General features: G+C 40.6%; 4 protein-coding genes across 4 annotated transcripts; all 4 read right to left on the bottom strand.

The window, feature by feature from the left end:
- Positions 1 to 3,278: 3,278 nt before the first annotated feature.
- LOC104729433 (cytochrome P450 81D11-like) lies at positions 3,279 to 5,306 on the bottom strand. Its single transcript, XM_010448371.2, has 3 exons — positions 4,767 to 5,306; positions 4,108 to 4,491; positions 3,279 to 4,026 (listed from the first exon to the last, which is right to left on the bottom strand). Exons 1-3 carry the CDS (start codon positions 5,265 to 5,267, stop codon positions 3,421 to 3,423), a joined length of 1,491 nt encoding a protein of 496 aa, XP_010446673.2. The 5' UTR covers positions 5,268 to 5,306; the 3' UTR covers positions 3,279 to 3,420.
- A 733-nt stretch (positions 5,307 to 6,039) lies between these two features.
- LOC104733105 (cytochrome P450 81D1-like) lies at positions 6,040 to 7,889 on the bottom strand. The gene is made up of 3 exons (XM_010452717.3): positions 7,530 to 7,889; positions 7,018 to 7,404; positions 6,040 to 6,905 (listed from the first exon to the last, which is right to left on the bottom strand). Exons 2-3 carry the CDS (start codon positions 7,384 to 7,386, stop codon positions 6,282 to 6,284), a joined length of 993 nt encoding a protein of 330 aa, XP_010451019.2. The 5' UTR covers positions 7,387 to 7,404; positions 7,530 to 7,889; the 3' UTR covers positions 6,040 to 6,281.
- Positions 7,890 to 7,973: 84 nt separating this feature from the next.
- Positions 7,974 to 10,427, bottom strand: LOC104729432 (cytochrome P450 81D11). Its single transcript, XM_010448368.3, has 3 exons — positions 9,867 to 10,427; positions 9,347 to 9,730; positions 7,974 to 8,712 (listed from the first exon to the last, which is right to left on the bottom strand). The coding sequence occupies exons 1-3, from the start codon at positions 10,362 to 10,364 to the stop codon at positions 8,095 to 8,097; spliced, it is 1,500 nt and encodes a 499-aa protein (XP_010446670.1). The 5' UTR covers positions 10,365 to 10,427; the 3' UTR covers positions 7,974 to 8,094.
- An 8-nt stretch (positions 10,428 to 10,435) lies between these two features.
- Positions 10,436 to 13,103, bottom strand: LOC104729430 (pentatricopeptide repeat-containing protein ELI1, chloroplastic). The gene has a single exon (XM_010448365.3). It carries the CDS (start codon positions 12,516 to 12,518, stop codon positions 10,608 to 10,610), a length of 1,911 nt encoding a protein of 636 aa, XP_010446667.2. The 5' UTR covers positions 12,519 to 13,103; the 3' UTR covers positions 10,436 to 10,607.
- Positions 13,104 to 13,701: the final 598 nt, after the last annotated feature.

Raw genomic sequence — 13,701 nt, 5'->3', positions numbered from 1 at the left:
AGATACTGTTGCAGGTTTGGGGTAAGAGACCTTTTGAGTGAGAAGAGCATATCTGGGATTCGGTTTAGATATCCCTGCTTTGGAGCGAGTGTTCATTGAATGGGTGGAGACTGATGTAGGAGGAACATTGTTCTCTGCATTTTCAGCTGAGCTTTGCACAGTAGAAGCTGATAATTGAGAACTGTTGCCTATAGGAACAAGATCTGAGCTTGCCGTACACCCAGAACTCTCATTATCAGTCCTATGTGGTAAGTCAGCTGGAGATTCCGTTGTGAGGCTTGTTTCTTCTGCATCATTAGTACTGATTGTGGTCTCATTTTCTGTAGCAGGTGGTGTCGTAGGAGGAAGAGAAGCGGCTTCGACTGAATTGTTGGAAACAGGAACTGACATTGTGGGGGCAGATACCGCAGTTTCCACTTGATCACTGACCACAGTTGCAGGTGAGAACTGTTTCAGCCAAGCTGTGTAAAGCGGAGTAGGTGCTGACTCTTGCAAATCTTTGTAGGTGGTCATGAACGGGAAGGTTGTTTCATCAAACACAACGTGTCGACTGAGATAAACATGTTTAGTGGGAGGATAAAAACAACGATACCCTTTAAATTTTTCAGTGTAGCCAAGAAAAATGCACTTTAAGGATCGAGGATCGAATTTGGTTTGCGCATATGATCTGAGAGTCGGAAAACATGCACAACCAAAGGTGCGAAGAGCAGAGTACTCTGGTGGTTTGCCGAAGAGAACTTCATATGGACTTGTATTGCTGTTGAGACTGCTATGTGGTAGGAGATTGGAGAGAAAGTTTGATGTAAAGAATGCTTCCACCCAGTAGCTTTGTGGAGTTGCACTTTGAAACATCAATGTGAGAGGCATCTTTGTTAACTGTCGATGCTTCCTTTCTGCAATGCCGTTTTGTTGAGGTGTGTGAGGGCATGATATAAAGTGTTGAATACCAGAATTTTGCAGATGTGTAAGGAATTGATGACTTATGAACTCTCCACCACCATCTGACTGAAATGTGCCAATTTTTGTTTGAAACAAATTTTCAACCAGAAGCTTATACTTGATGAAGATAGAGCAAAAATCAGATTTTCTCTTTAAAGGGTAAAGCCAACAATATCTTGAATAATTGTCAATAAACACTGCATAAAATCTGAATCCTTGAACAGAAGAGACAGGAGAGGGACCCCAGAGATCACAATGCACTCTCTCTAAAGGTCTTGAAGCAATAAAGGTAGAGGAACTAAATGGCAATCTTGAACTCTTCCCAAGCTGACATGATTCACACACCTTGCTGGTACTTTTATTAATTTGAATTGCCTTATTTGCTGATAAAAACTGAAGAACCTGCTGATTGGGATGTCCTAATCTCTGATGCCAAACTTCATCACTTGTTTTGATTTGTTTTGTTGAGTAGTGCATCTGAAACTTAGGATCATCCAGCTTGTAAAGCCCATTATTTTCCTTTCCCTTTGTCAGAACTTTGAGTGATGCTTTGTCCTTAATAACATCAATATCATCAAATGTGACAGTACATGGATAGTCTTTAGTCAATTTCGATACTGATAGAAGTGACTTTGCTATTTCAGGGCAAACTAACACATCTTTAAGAGGAATGTTACCTGACGTAGAAGGGAGATTGGCGGATCCAACATGAGTGATAGGGAGGAAGTTTCCATCGCTTGCCATCACCATGTCACTGCCATGATATGGCTGTGCTTGCTGAAGACGTTGAGTGGAGCTGGTGATGTATGCAGTAGCAGCTGAATCAGGGTACCAACTGTTATCTTCGGTGACATCTGTGATGTGTAAGGCTGAGAAAGCAGAAGCACTGATCGCAGGCTGAGGTGGCTGCTGATATTCTTCATCAAAGCGAAACCAACATTCAAAAGCATTGTGGCCTCGTTTTCCACAGATTTGACACACCGGTTTTTCAGTGGAGTTGACTGATGGTCTAGGTGAGACAGTCGATGAGAATTGCTGCTGAAATCCTCTACCGCGAGTTGAGTAAGAACCTCTGCCTCTGTTGCCGCGACCACAAGATTGATAGCCTGAGCCCCTTGACGTGTGAAAAGCTAGATGTGGTGAGACATCAGTGGAGACAGAGTAGCCTTGGATCCTATCGTCATAGCCAGTGAGGCGAGATATGACGTTGTCATAGGTGGGAGCGGGAATACGATCCATTGAATCCTCAATCACGGTGATTATAGGTTCATATTCACGGCTTAAACCTCTTAGTGCAGCAAAGATTTTCATTTTCTCGCTAACTGGGTTTCCTATGGATGCTAGTTGATCACAAATGTCTTTTATTCCTCTAAGATAATCAGACATACTCTTATCTAATTTCTCAGCGTTTTGCAGACGGCGTTGTAACTCAAACAGCCTAGAGGAGGAAGTTCTGTTGAAGTGAGAGATTAGAGTTTCCCATACCTCTTGAGCCGTTTCAGAGCCGGTTACCAATCGCAGAACATTTTCAGACATAGAACCGAGCAGCCACGCCTTAACAACCTGGTCAGATCTGGTCCAACTTTCATAGTCTGGGTTGAGTATGTCTTCAACCTTTCCATTGTTGTTGTTGCGAATGGGAATCTTCTCATCTGGTTGTTTAGCAGCACCGTTAACGAAACCAAGAAGAGACTGAGTGCGTAAGAAAGATTCGAACTGTGACTTCCAGATGAAGTAGTTTTGCTCAGTGAGCTTTATAGTGACACAGTTAGAAATGTGTAGAGAAGGGGAAGCGTAAGGTTCCATTATTTCGTTCATAGCTCTGATACCATGAAGAAATAAACAGAGAAACAGAGGAGGAAAGATTGGTTTTTCTTATTAACTCAATCGATGATTTGTAATACAGAGACTTGTTCCTTTTATATTAGGATACAAGAGATACAAGGGTTTAACCTAGTTTCTAGGTTCTTCTAATCGTTGTTACTCGTGGCGTCATTGTTGTCGTCCGATTGTAAAGCAGCAAAACGATTCTTGACTGTGATGTTGTACTCTCTGCAGATATTGTCTTATTTGCTAACTTCCTTTCTTTGTCGTTTGTTGCAGGTATCCGTTGATCCTTTGGAGGACATTGTTTGTCTTGTGGCAACATATTAGGCCTTGGACCTAATAGGCCTTTTTGCAAAGACATATGGTTTTGGGCTTTGGTCTTCACAAGCCGAAGCCCACTATGGCAGTATATCAATGTTTCCGTGGGATTTGCGACCCCGAGCCCCCAAAATATATATTTGATTTTATAAATACATTTGATGTTGATAACTAGTTATAAAATTACAACTAAATTGTAAAACCATTTATTATTTTATCTTAAAACTTTGAAATACATTTTTAATAAAAGACACAACAGATATATTATTATTATTTTACTTGATACTTAGATTAAACAAAGCTTAAAATACTTTAAGAAACACGACAAGATAGATTTCACATCACTTTACTCACAATGTTACGGGATCTGCACATAGCTCGTAACGGCATCATTTTAGGCAGCGTAACTCCATCGTCTTCGGTCATGTCCACAAGTTCCTCACCAACCCTTTCCCACTCGAAACACTGAACCAAAGCTCCGAGAGTCAGTCCCACCAACCGTTGAGCAAGCCCAGCTCCGGGGCAAGCTCTTCTTCCTAACCCAAACGGCATCATCAGCTTATGAATTTCCCCTTCCTTTTCAAATCTCTCTGGCTTAAACGTCTCAGGTTCCTCCCATAACTTGGGATCTCGCTGCATAGCCCACGCATTGGCCAACAGTATCGTCCCACGTGGCATATCGTATCCCGCAACTTTACAATCATCCGATGACATGTGAGGGAGTAGTAACGGGACGGCAGGATACAAACGTAGTGTTTCCGACACAGTGTTTTGAAGATAAGGAAGATTCACAATGTCTGATTTGTCTATTAACCGATCTAAACCGACTTTTTCATCAATTTCAGATCTCACTTTCATGAGTATCTCTGGATGGTTCAACAAACTTGACATTGCCCATTCTAGTGTTGTTGATGACGTGTCTGTCCCTGCACTTATCATAGACTGTACGTTTTTCTTATTAATAAACTTTCTTATAAAAAATTACAAAATAATTGCTTATACTAATTGTCAATTGATACTTACGAGGATCATCCCTTTGATGGTGACATCGTTATAGTACTCAGGTTGAGTTTCTTGGAGAGAAAGCAAATGATCGATCATAGTATGACCTCTCTCTTTCTGTGCACGTTTCTCATCAACTAATCCCTGTAAAAACGCATCAAATTGTTTCCCTAGATTTTTGATATTTTTCTCGAAATTTGTTACCCATCGTACGATTGAAATATAGTCAGCTGGATTCCCGGCACTAGCACCACCGGTCAACCCTGACACAAGTTTTCTCACACGCTTGGCTTCATCGTTGTCCTCGGTGCCGTCGTCATAGTATCGCTTTCCGGCCACCATTCTGATGATATTGTTGGATGCCAAATTCCCTAATAATGATTTCATTTCCACCTCCACAAATTTCTGGAAGACAATTTACCGGTCAATACTTTTGACTTAGGACGTAGATTATATCTTTTAGCATTTATGTTTGTTTTAATGTTCACAATTCGTAAATTAGTTTTTTAGTTTATTTTATTTTATTTTTGGTAAAAATGGAAAAACTAGTTGCATGCATGGATGGCTTTAGCCTTCAGGGTCAAAGTAGACGTTACGAGAATTATTAAAATAAGAAAAATGTGTATGCATGGCACGAGTAAATGAATATGAAGAAAATAATCGAGGAGATCGTATCGTACGTGTAAGGAGTCGCGGGAGAGACGTGAGATGAGCCGTCGGATCTCGTCCTTACGGATATACAGAAACGTATTGAGTCTCTGAGACGAAAATATCTCGACTGCGGCTATTCTGCGGAGGTTCTTCCAGTGGTCGCCATAGGGTGCTGCTACCATATGAGTGGCGTTATAGCCGATGTGCTTGCTCACGGTGAACACGGGTCGGTCCGCGAGAACGACATCATTTTTGGTGAAGCACTCTTCGGCGATGGAACGTGAGGAAACGACGTAAACGAGGCGGTTTCCGAGGCGGAGTTGGAAGATAGGAGCATTTTCGAGGGACTGGGAGAAGGAGAGTAGTAGCCGGTGGAGCCGTGGCTTGAGGAGATGGAGGTGGCCGATCACTGGCAAAGCTGTCGCTGGAGACGGTGGAAGCTTAAGCTTCCGATTTGATCTTGTGAGCCAGAATGTGATAGTGATAAAGATGAAGAGGAAAGAGACAAGTGAAATCTGAGTAAATTCCATTTTCTTATTATTTTGCTCGACTCGTTCTGTTCTCGCTTTGTGTAGGGTAAAGAGATATATATAGAGATTATTAATATATTAACAAAAAAGGGAAAAAAATAAAATATGTTATGATATTTTTTTTTTCTCTGTATATGACATATATAAAAAATTGTTGGGTGTGAAGATTTCACACATCGATCTCTTCACTCATCCATGCAACTATATTATTTTTGTCATACCGAGAATAAATTTTATTTACAACCAAAAATCACAAAAATTTATAGCAACTTGTGGAGACCAAAAGCTATAACCCTGAAATATTGATGGAACTTAGATTATTTTTTTTTTGGGTCAAAGAACAATTTTTTAATTAAATTCTAATTTTCTTAAAACTGGCTAGCCCATTAGCGGCATTCCTAATTTTATTAAAATTTAATTAATTTCTTTTTCAATCAGCGGCCGACCGACAGCAAAACAAGCTGCGGAAATCTAGTAAAAGTTCCATTGCAACTACTTTTACAGATGTTGTCGGAATTATTTATGTCGCTAGAACAAATAACAACCGTTATAATTGTCTCCATATAATTAATATGTAAATAATTTTTTTGTCAAAGAATTAATATGCAAATATTCCATCCGTTTTAAATTAGTTGTCGTTTAATATTTTTCGCACATATTAAGAAAACAACTAAATTTTCTATTTTACTTTTCTTTAAATATATTTTCTAATTTTTTTATTAGTCAAGATATTAAAGCAGTTGAAATAAAATTAGTATTTTTACCAACCATATATAAAAATCTAAAACAAAAATTTTATTCTAGAAGGACAACTAAAAAATCTAGAGGGAGTTATCCCCTTGTTTCTATCGTCATGACTCGTACGTTACATAATACCAATTACCAAAGTTTCTATCGTCATGAGTCAAGACTCGTACGTTACATAATACCAATTACCAAAGTAGTAACAACTCCAATGCAACATAGCGACATAACCGTCGCCTAAACACATAAAATAGCATTTAGTACAAAAGTCTAAACCCAAGCGGACTCCTCGAGGAGCTTACCAACAAAGGCACGTGCTCTGCACCTGGCAACCAACGGTATAGCTTTAGGCATTATGACTCCTCCTCCACCTTCAGTCATATCCACCTCTTCTTTTCCTATCCTCTCCCACTCAAAACATTGAATCAAAGACCCGATAGCCAAGCTTGCTAGCCGTTGAGCCAGAGCGGACCCAGGACACGCCCTTCTTCCTAGCCCGAACCCCAATAGCTTATGAGCTTCCCCTTCTTTCTCGAACCTCTCTGGTTTGAAGCTCGTTGGATCATCCCATATCCCAGGATCCCTATGTATAGCCCATGCATTAGTCAATAGCATTGTACCACGTGGCATATCGTAACCTCCTACTTTGCAGTCTTCTGATGCCACGTGAGGGACCAACAAGGGACTTGCAGGATACAAGCGCAACGACTCAGATACAATGTTCTGAAGATAAGGAAGATGTGAGAGGTCTGATTCATCCAAAAGCCTGTCAAAGCCAACCTTACTGTCAATTTCATCTCTCGCCTTGCTCAGTATCTCTGGATGGTTCAACAGACTTGACAATGTCCATTCCAATGTTACTGCCGATGTATCAGTCCCCGCCAGTATAAGAGACTACAACACATTGGACGCATATACACCCAAAAACTGAACTAATTATTTCCATATATACCAAATGTGACAATTGAAAAGAATAGACTATCATGAACTTAAAAATGTTACGTACGAGCATGATTCCTTTGATGATGATGTCCGTGTAGTACTCAGGTTGGGTTTCTTGCAAACAAAGCAAGTGATCAACCATAGTGTTCTCCCTCTGCTCCTTCCTTCCTCGTTTCTCATCGACCAATCCCTGCAAGAACTCATCAAGCCTACCGGCAATATTCTTTATCCGTTCTTCAGAATTTGTGATCCAATTCAGGATCGGTAAATAATCAGCAGTGTTTCCAGCACCAAAACACCCCATCCCCTCTGCGATAAGCTCCCGCACGCGTTTGGCCTCGGGGTCATCCTCTGCACCGTCTCCATAGTAACATTTTCCGGCCAACATTCTAATGATGTTGTTGAATGTTAAGTTAGAAAACATTGATTTCATCTCAACCTTTGCATATTCCTGCAAAATTTATTATATAACCTATGTTAAATTATTGACAAAATTCACCTACAAACAGAAAAGATTATCATAAAAGTATCCTAAATTAGTAATTAAAGTTCAAATTTGGTATCCTATAAACTTACGAGTGAAGAAGAGTTCCGTGAGAGACAAGCTATAAGCCGCCAGATCTCATCTCGGCGGATAGAGGAGAAGCTATTGAGCCGGTGAGCCGAGAATATCTCGACGGCACCAATACGACGGAGATTTCTCCAGTGGTCACTGTACGAAGCTGTAACCACGGTTGTGCATCCATATGAGATGTGTTTTGAAGCAAGGGAGTTGAATCTGTTCGCGAGTACGACGTCGTTCTTCGTGAAGCATTCCTCGGCGATCGAGTGTGAAGAGACAACGAAAACGAGTCGGTTTCCGAGACGGAGGGAGATGATCGGAGCATCGCCTAAGGATTGAGAGACGGAGAGGAAAACTCTTTATTTTTGATACCTAATCATTATTCTAATACTCAGTGGCTATTTCAATAGTCAATCTTTATTTTTGATACCAATCATTATTCTAATAATAAGTGGCTATTTCAATCGTCAATCGTCAATCGTCAATCTTTATTTTAGTATATACAGACATAATAAACATAGTAATCTTTTAAGTATTACAAAGACATTACTAATGGCATTACCTAATAAAAGTCTAAAGTCAAGCGGCGGACTCGTGGAAGAATTTACCAACAAAGGCACGTGATCTGCACATGGCTTCCAGAGGCTTGGCTTTAGGCATTGTTCCTCCTTTGCTTTCACTCATATCCACTTTTTCTTCTCCAATCCTCTCCCATTCCAAACACTGAATCAATGTTCCAAGAGTCAGGTTTACTAGCCGAAGAGCCAGTACGGAACCAGGACACGCCCTTCTTCCTAACCCAAATGGCATTAGCTTATGAGCCTCTCCTTCTTTCTCAAACCTCTCTGGCTTGAAGCTTGTAGGATCATCCCATAGCTGAGGATCTCTGTGTATAGCCCACGCATTGGTCAATAGTATTGTACCCTGTGGCATATCGTATCCCCCAACTTTACAGTCTTCTGACGCAACGTGAGGAAGCAGCATCGGAACAGCAGGATAAAGGCGTAACGTTTCAGACACAATGTTCTGAAGATAAGGCAGATTTGAGATGTCTGATTCGTCCATAAGCCTGTCTAAACCGACCGTCCTATCAATTTCATCTCTCGCCTTGTTCAATACCTCAGGATGGTTCAACAAGTTCGACAACGCCCATTCTAACGTTACCGCTGATGTGTCCGTCCCTGCTAGTATCAAGGCCTGCAAATTTGAACACAAACACAACACTAAACCAACACGTTCCATACTAAACTGTGAATAAGTGACCCAAATTCAGGGTATAAGAAAGTCTCTAAGCGGACTAGAAGCTTCTACAGAAGCTCCCTCTCTTCTTTGGCACGTGAAAAGCACATGTCATGGGCATTGGTAATTAGTCACAAATGAGAAGGTTAAAAGAGTCTTTGTATTAGTCTCTGTATCCTCTTCTTCCTCTTTTGTATCTTGTTGTACGAGTTTGTTAGAACGGAGAGAAGAAGAAGAGAGAAGCGTCAAAGTGATGATGCGAGAGACGTGACGAGAGAGAGTTAGAGAGAGGGAGGTTGATTGGGTTGGTGAGTGAGAAAGCTTGAGAGTGATTCCAAGTGTAATCCGGTGAGAGATTGTAATGATCATAGCTCATGTTTGAGCCAAGTTATAGTGGATTCCGGTGTACCGACGCCGGCGAGACGTAGGGTTCCTCATCGGAACCTGAACTCGTTAAATCTTGTGTTGTTCTTTCTTACTTTCACATTCTGTTCTTAGTTCTTTCACGGAATCGATCAAAGAGTTCTAATCGGATAAATAAAGATTAGGTTTCAACATAAACAAACACGTTCCGAGTTTTTGAGGTACTTACAAGCATGTTTCCTTTGATGATACGATCAGTGAAGTAATCTGGTTGAGATTCTTGCAGAGTAAGCAAATGATCGATCATGGTATTGCCCTTCTCCGTAGCTGCACGTTTCTCATCAACCAATCCTTGCAAGAACTCATCTAACCTACCCGCCAACTTCTTCACCCGCGTCTCGTAATCGGAAACGAACCGCAAAACCGGTAAATAATCAGTAGCGTTTCCAGCACCAGCACAAGCCACCACATCCGCAATAAGCTGCCGGACTCGTTTAGCCTCCGCATCGTCCTCTACACCGTCTCCATAGTAACGTTTTCCAGCTACCATTCTGATGATGTTGTTGAATGTTAAGTCAGATAACATCGACTTCATCTCCACCTTCGCAAACTCCTACAGATGATGTCATAATTAACACAAAACAGAGTATATAGTTAGAGAAAACAAAAGTCATATCATTTAATTTAACCACTAATCAAATCCAAATGCGTGATTAAGATCTAATTAATTAAGTTTAAAGCTCACTTACTTGTGAAAAGTTCTTGGAGAGACGTAACACAAGTCGCTGGATCTCGTCTTTACGAATAGACAAAAAGCTATTGATTCGGTGATTGGAGAATAACTCGATGGAGGCGATACGGCGGAGGTTTCGCCAGTGGTCACCGTAAGAAGCTGCGATCATGGTTGTGTAATCGTACGCGATGTGTTTAGCGAGGATGAATCTTGGCCTGTTCGCAAGAACGACGTCGTTCTTGGTGAAGCACTCTTCGGCGATCGAGTGTGACGAGTTCACGACAACGAGTCGGTTTCCGAGTCGGAGGGAGAAGAACGGAGCATTGTTTAGGGATTGAGAGAGTGAGAGGAAAGTTCGATGAATCGGAGGTTTGAGAAGACGGAGGTGACCTATCACAGGTAACGACCATGCCGGACTCGGAGGTAGGTTTGGCTTTCGCTTGAGTTTCCCGATCAAGAACTTGAGCGTGAGTAGAATGAAGAGGATTGAGAAAATTAGGGTTTTGGTTTCCATATTTAGATCTTCTTGTGTTAATTTGGGTAAGTGAAAGCAATTTTGCGTAGTTAAATAGATTTGGACAAATATTATAAAAAACAAAAACCAATTTTGATTTTAGTATTGACTATGTGACTTCATGGTCTTTGACCCGTATATATTTCTCCAATGTTCTAGAAAAACAAAACACAGTAACGTTGAAAATAAAAGTCAAATTATTGTTCTTCAAGAAGTTTTGAAAAGTCAAATCTCGGTTCGGTTTTACCAGAAATCGCCACAAGAACACGAACCATCTGTGAAATGGTGGAACCTATTCCGATCTCTCATGACAATTTTACGTCCGGTGATTTTCGATATCAGTTTTGTTACCGTGTGACAATCTGAACACACTCGTAGGTTCTTGAATATCTTTAAAGGACTTCCCGGTTTGGTACTGATCAAACCATAAGCAATCGCGAGCCTCTCGCTATGAACTTGTAGAGATTGTTCCTTCTCTGTTTCTCCAAGATCCTGCAAGACCGTGTTTGTGTTTGGAACGTGACCATGAGACTTGATCCGCTCGCTCATCTTTCTTAGCATTGTGTAAATTTCCTTGCTTTCCATGTGTTCTCTATCTCCGGCTCTAAACTCATGAACTTTGTTATTTATTTCTATTGTGCTTACACCGGGCTCCTTCACGATTCCTTTCTCCTTCATCAAGTTTCTCACTTTTGCAACACCTTCGTAATCACCCGCTGATGCGTATATGTATGAAAGCAGAACATAGATTCCTGAGTTTGTGATGTTTTGTCCAATGAGATACTCTGCAATTTCCTTGCCTAACACAAAATCTCCATGAAGTTTACAGCTTCCGAGAACAGAACTCCATAAGACAGAATCTGCTTCAATCTCCATGTCTTTTATGATTTCGTAAGCTCGTTTTAGCTGACCAGCACGACCAAGCAGACTGACCAAGCATCCGTAATGCTCGATCTTGGGTTTAATCCCATACTCTTGTCCCATTGACTCAAACAGTCTCACCCCTTCGTTTACTAATCCACCATGAGCACAAGCCTGAAGTGTTCCAATGAAAGTTATATCAGTTGGCTGCAACCCTGTAACACCACCCTGCATCTCATCAAACAATTTCAAAGCTTCTTGGCTATAACCATGCATTGCATAACCAGCAATCATCGCATTCCACGCCACAATATCCTTCCTCGGAGTCTCATTAAACACTAAACTCGCCTCTTCCAAGCTCCCACATTTGCTATACATATCAATCAGACCCGTGCATACTTTAACATTGAGCCTAATACGATTATTCTTCACAAAAACATGGATCCAACGCCCAATTTCAAGCGCTCCAATCTGAGAACAAGCCGAAAGAGTAGCTACAACGGTAATCTCATCAGGCTTCAGTGTTCCTTCAGCCAACAGTTTCTGAAAAAGCATCAGAGCTTCACTAGGGAACCCATGTTGAGCGTATCCATCAATCATCACGTTCCAAGAAACAATATCTCTCTCACACATTATATCGAACAAAGCTCTCGCAGCCTTAACGTTCCCCTGCTTTGCGTAGCAAGTAACCATAGCTGTTGACGAAACAATACTTCTTTCAGGCATTCTATCGAACACTTTACGGGCAGATATTACATCTCCTCCTTTCGCATAAACGTCGACGAGACCAGTCGACACGTACGGATCCATCCCAAACCCGAGTTTAAGAACATGGGTATGGATCGCTTTTCCGGACTCAGTGGAGCATGATTTCAAAATCGACGATAAAGTGAACTCATTGGGGACAATTTCAGAAGAAATCAATCGAATATAAAGCGAGAAAGCTTGGTCATGGAGGCCGTTAATAGAGGCAGTGTTGATTGCGGCGGTGAAGATGAACAAGTCTGGATCGATCGTCTGGTGAAATAAAGCCAACGCGTGGCGAATTTTGCCGTGAGAAGCGTATCCACGGTGAAGCTTGAGGTTTAGAACCGGGTAACGAGTGTGGAGGAGGAGGCTATGACGGAGAATAGCTGCGTGGATTTGGAGCAATTCATCTACTGATTTCGATTTGTCGATCAGAACTGCGAGTTTCTCCGGTGGCGGGAGGCGGAATCTACCGGCGGTTACGGTTGCGGTGGTGTTTAACTGATTCTGCGGTAGTGACGTGGCGAGAACTGGTGACGAAGCCATCCGTCGCCGATTGATGTTTCTTTGAATAAATTAATTAATGTTACCTCGGAGGAAACTTAGGCCCATATGTAAATGGAATAGGCCCATTAGTTTTTGATATGTTACTATGAGGCCCATTACTTTTTTGATATGTACTATGAGCCCAGTCTGTTATGAAAAATGAAGTTGTAACTAAATTATTTTCTGTATTTTTTTTTTCTTTTGAATTTCTGAAGTTTCAGAAAAGCCTACAAATTGTGGAAAGAAAAAAATGAAGCCTACAAGTTACATCAACACATATAGCATACAGTACTAAACTAAAGGGATTAAAAGATTTTGGTTGGGGCAAAGAGATCAAAGAAAGATTTTTTGGTCGAGACAAAGAGATCAAATAAAATTTACTATACATGAATGTTCCTACAATTAAAGTAATGGTCAAGAAATTTAGATTTGAATTGTGATTAGAAGAAAGAAAAAGTCGAAGAGAGACAAAACCTAGAGGGAAGTGAAAAGAAGGAAAGAGACAAAAGGTGTTAGCAGAAGAAACATATTAATTGTGTCTACAGAAACTAAAGCTATGTTCTGTTCCGACCTTGGTCATGTGACGTTCCCGTCAACTTCTGTTTTTAATTCTTTTATAATAGCTGTAAATTACGTGAAGAAATTAGGTACAAGGGAAATTAATTTCCAAAATAAACTTTATATTCGGGTGCGGTTCAAAAAATTAATGTTCGAATCTAGTATATCAAAACTCCACGGTCTAGAAATTAAAACGTATGGTTTTGTTATATCCATACATTTTATTTATAACACGAGTGTAAAAGACAACGACCATATTTGTTATAGGTTATTTACAACTTTTTTTTAAGTAGAGAATACAAGAAAGAAATGAACACTGAAACTGGACGTGTCCCGGACACGAAAGCGACTCATGAAGAGAAAATGTTCGGTAGTTGGATTGCTACGGCGTAGTTTGTCGTAATACTATACCATACTCGGTCCATTCTTTCTTGGTGGTATAATCAACGTATATGTTACGTATACGTATTAATTTATTATTTAAGCTTTAATATCTTTACAAGCCCTCTGACCTCGAAACATATACAATTATTTTTAGCTTTATACATAACTGGCAAAACCATCAGCTAGCTATATTTCTGCGTGGCCGTTTTGAATAAAAAAGTATGTAATGTCACGGACTGAT

Source organism: Camelina sativa, chromosome 12 (assembly GCF_030686135.1).
Source record: "Camelina sativa cultivar CO46 ecotype springtype chromosome 12, ASM3068613v1".
Classification (NCBI taxonomy): Eukaryota; Viridiplantae; Streptophyta; class Magnoliopsida; order Brassicales; family Brassicaceae; genus Camelina; species Camelina sativa.
Note: the sequence above shows the minus strand (reverse complement) of the source record. Positions and strands in the feature narration are given on the sequence as shown.

What these genes read in the sequence shown, in the direction of transcription:
- LOC104729433 (XM_010448371.2), bottom strand. Translation starts at nt 5,267, where the DNA reads ATGGAATTTACTCAGATTTCACTTGTCTCTTTCCTCTTCATCTTTATC. An exon ending in TCTCCCGCGACTCCTTACAC is followed by an intron (nt 4,492 to 4,766) that starts GTACGATACGAT and finishes ATTGTCTTCCAG; the next exon opens with AAATTTGTGGAGGTGGAAAT. An exon ending in CCATCAAAGGGATGATCCTC is followed by an intron (nt 4,027 to 4,107) that starts GTAAGTATCAAT and finishes AAAAACGTACAG; the next exon opens with TCTATGATAAGTGCAGGGAC.
- LOC104733105 (XM_010452717.3), bottom strand. Translation starts at nt 7,386, where the DNA reads ATGAAATCAATGTTTTCTAACTTAACATTCAACAACATCATTAGAATG. An exon ending in TCATCAAAGGAATCATGCTC is followed by an intron (nt 6,906 to 7,017) that starts GTACGTAACATT and finishes AATGTGTTGTAG; the next exon opens with TCTCTTATACTGGCGGGGAC.
- LOC104729432 (XM_010448368.3), bottom strand. Translation starts at nt 10,364, where the DNA reads ATGGAAACCAAAACCCTAATTTTCTCAATCCTCTTCATTCTACTCACG. An exon ending in TCTCCAAGAACTTTTCACAA is followed by an intron (nt 9,731 to 9,866) that starts GTAAGTGAGCTT and finishes CATCATCTGTAG; the next exon opens with GAGTTTGCGAAGGTGGAGAT. An exon ending in TCATCAAAGGAAACATGCTT is followed by an intron (nt 8,713 to 9,346) that starts GTAAGTACCTCA and finishes TCAAATTTGCAG; the next exon opens with GCCTTGATACTAGCAGGGAC.
- LOC104729430 (XM_010448365.3), bottom strand. Translation starts at nt 12,518, where the DNA reads ATGGCTTCGTCACCAGTTCTCGCCACGTCACTACCGCAGAATCAGTTA.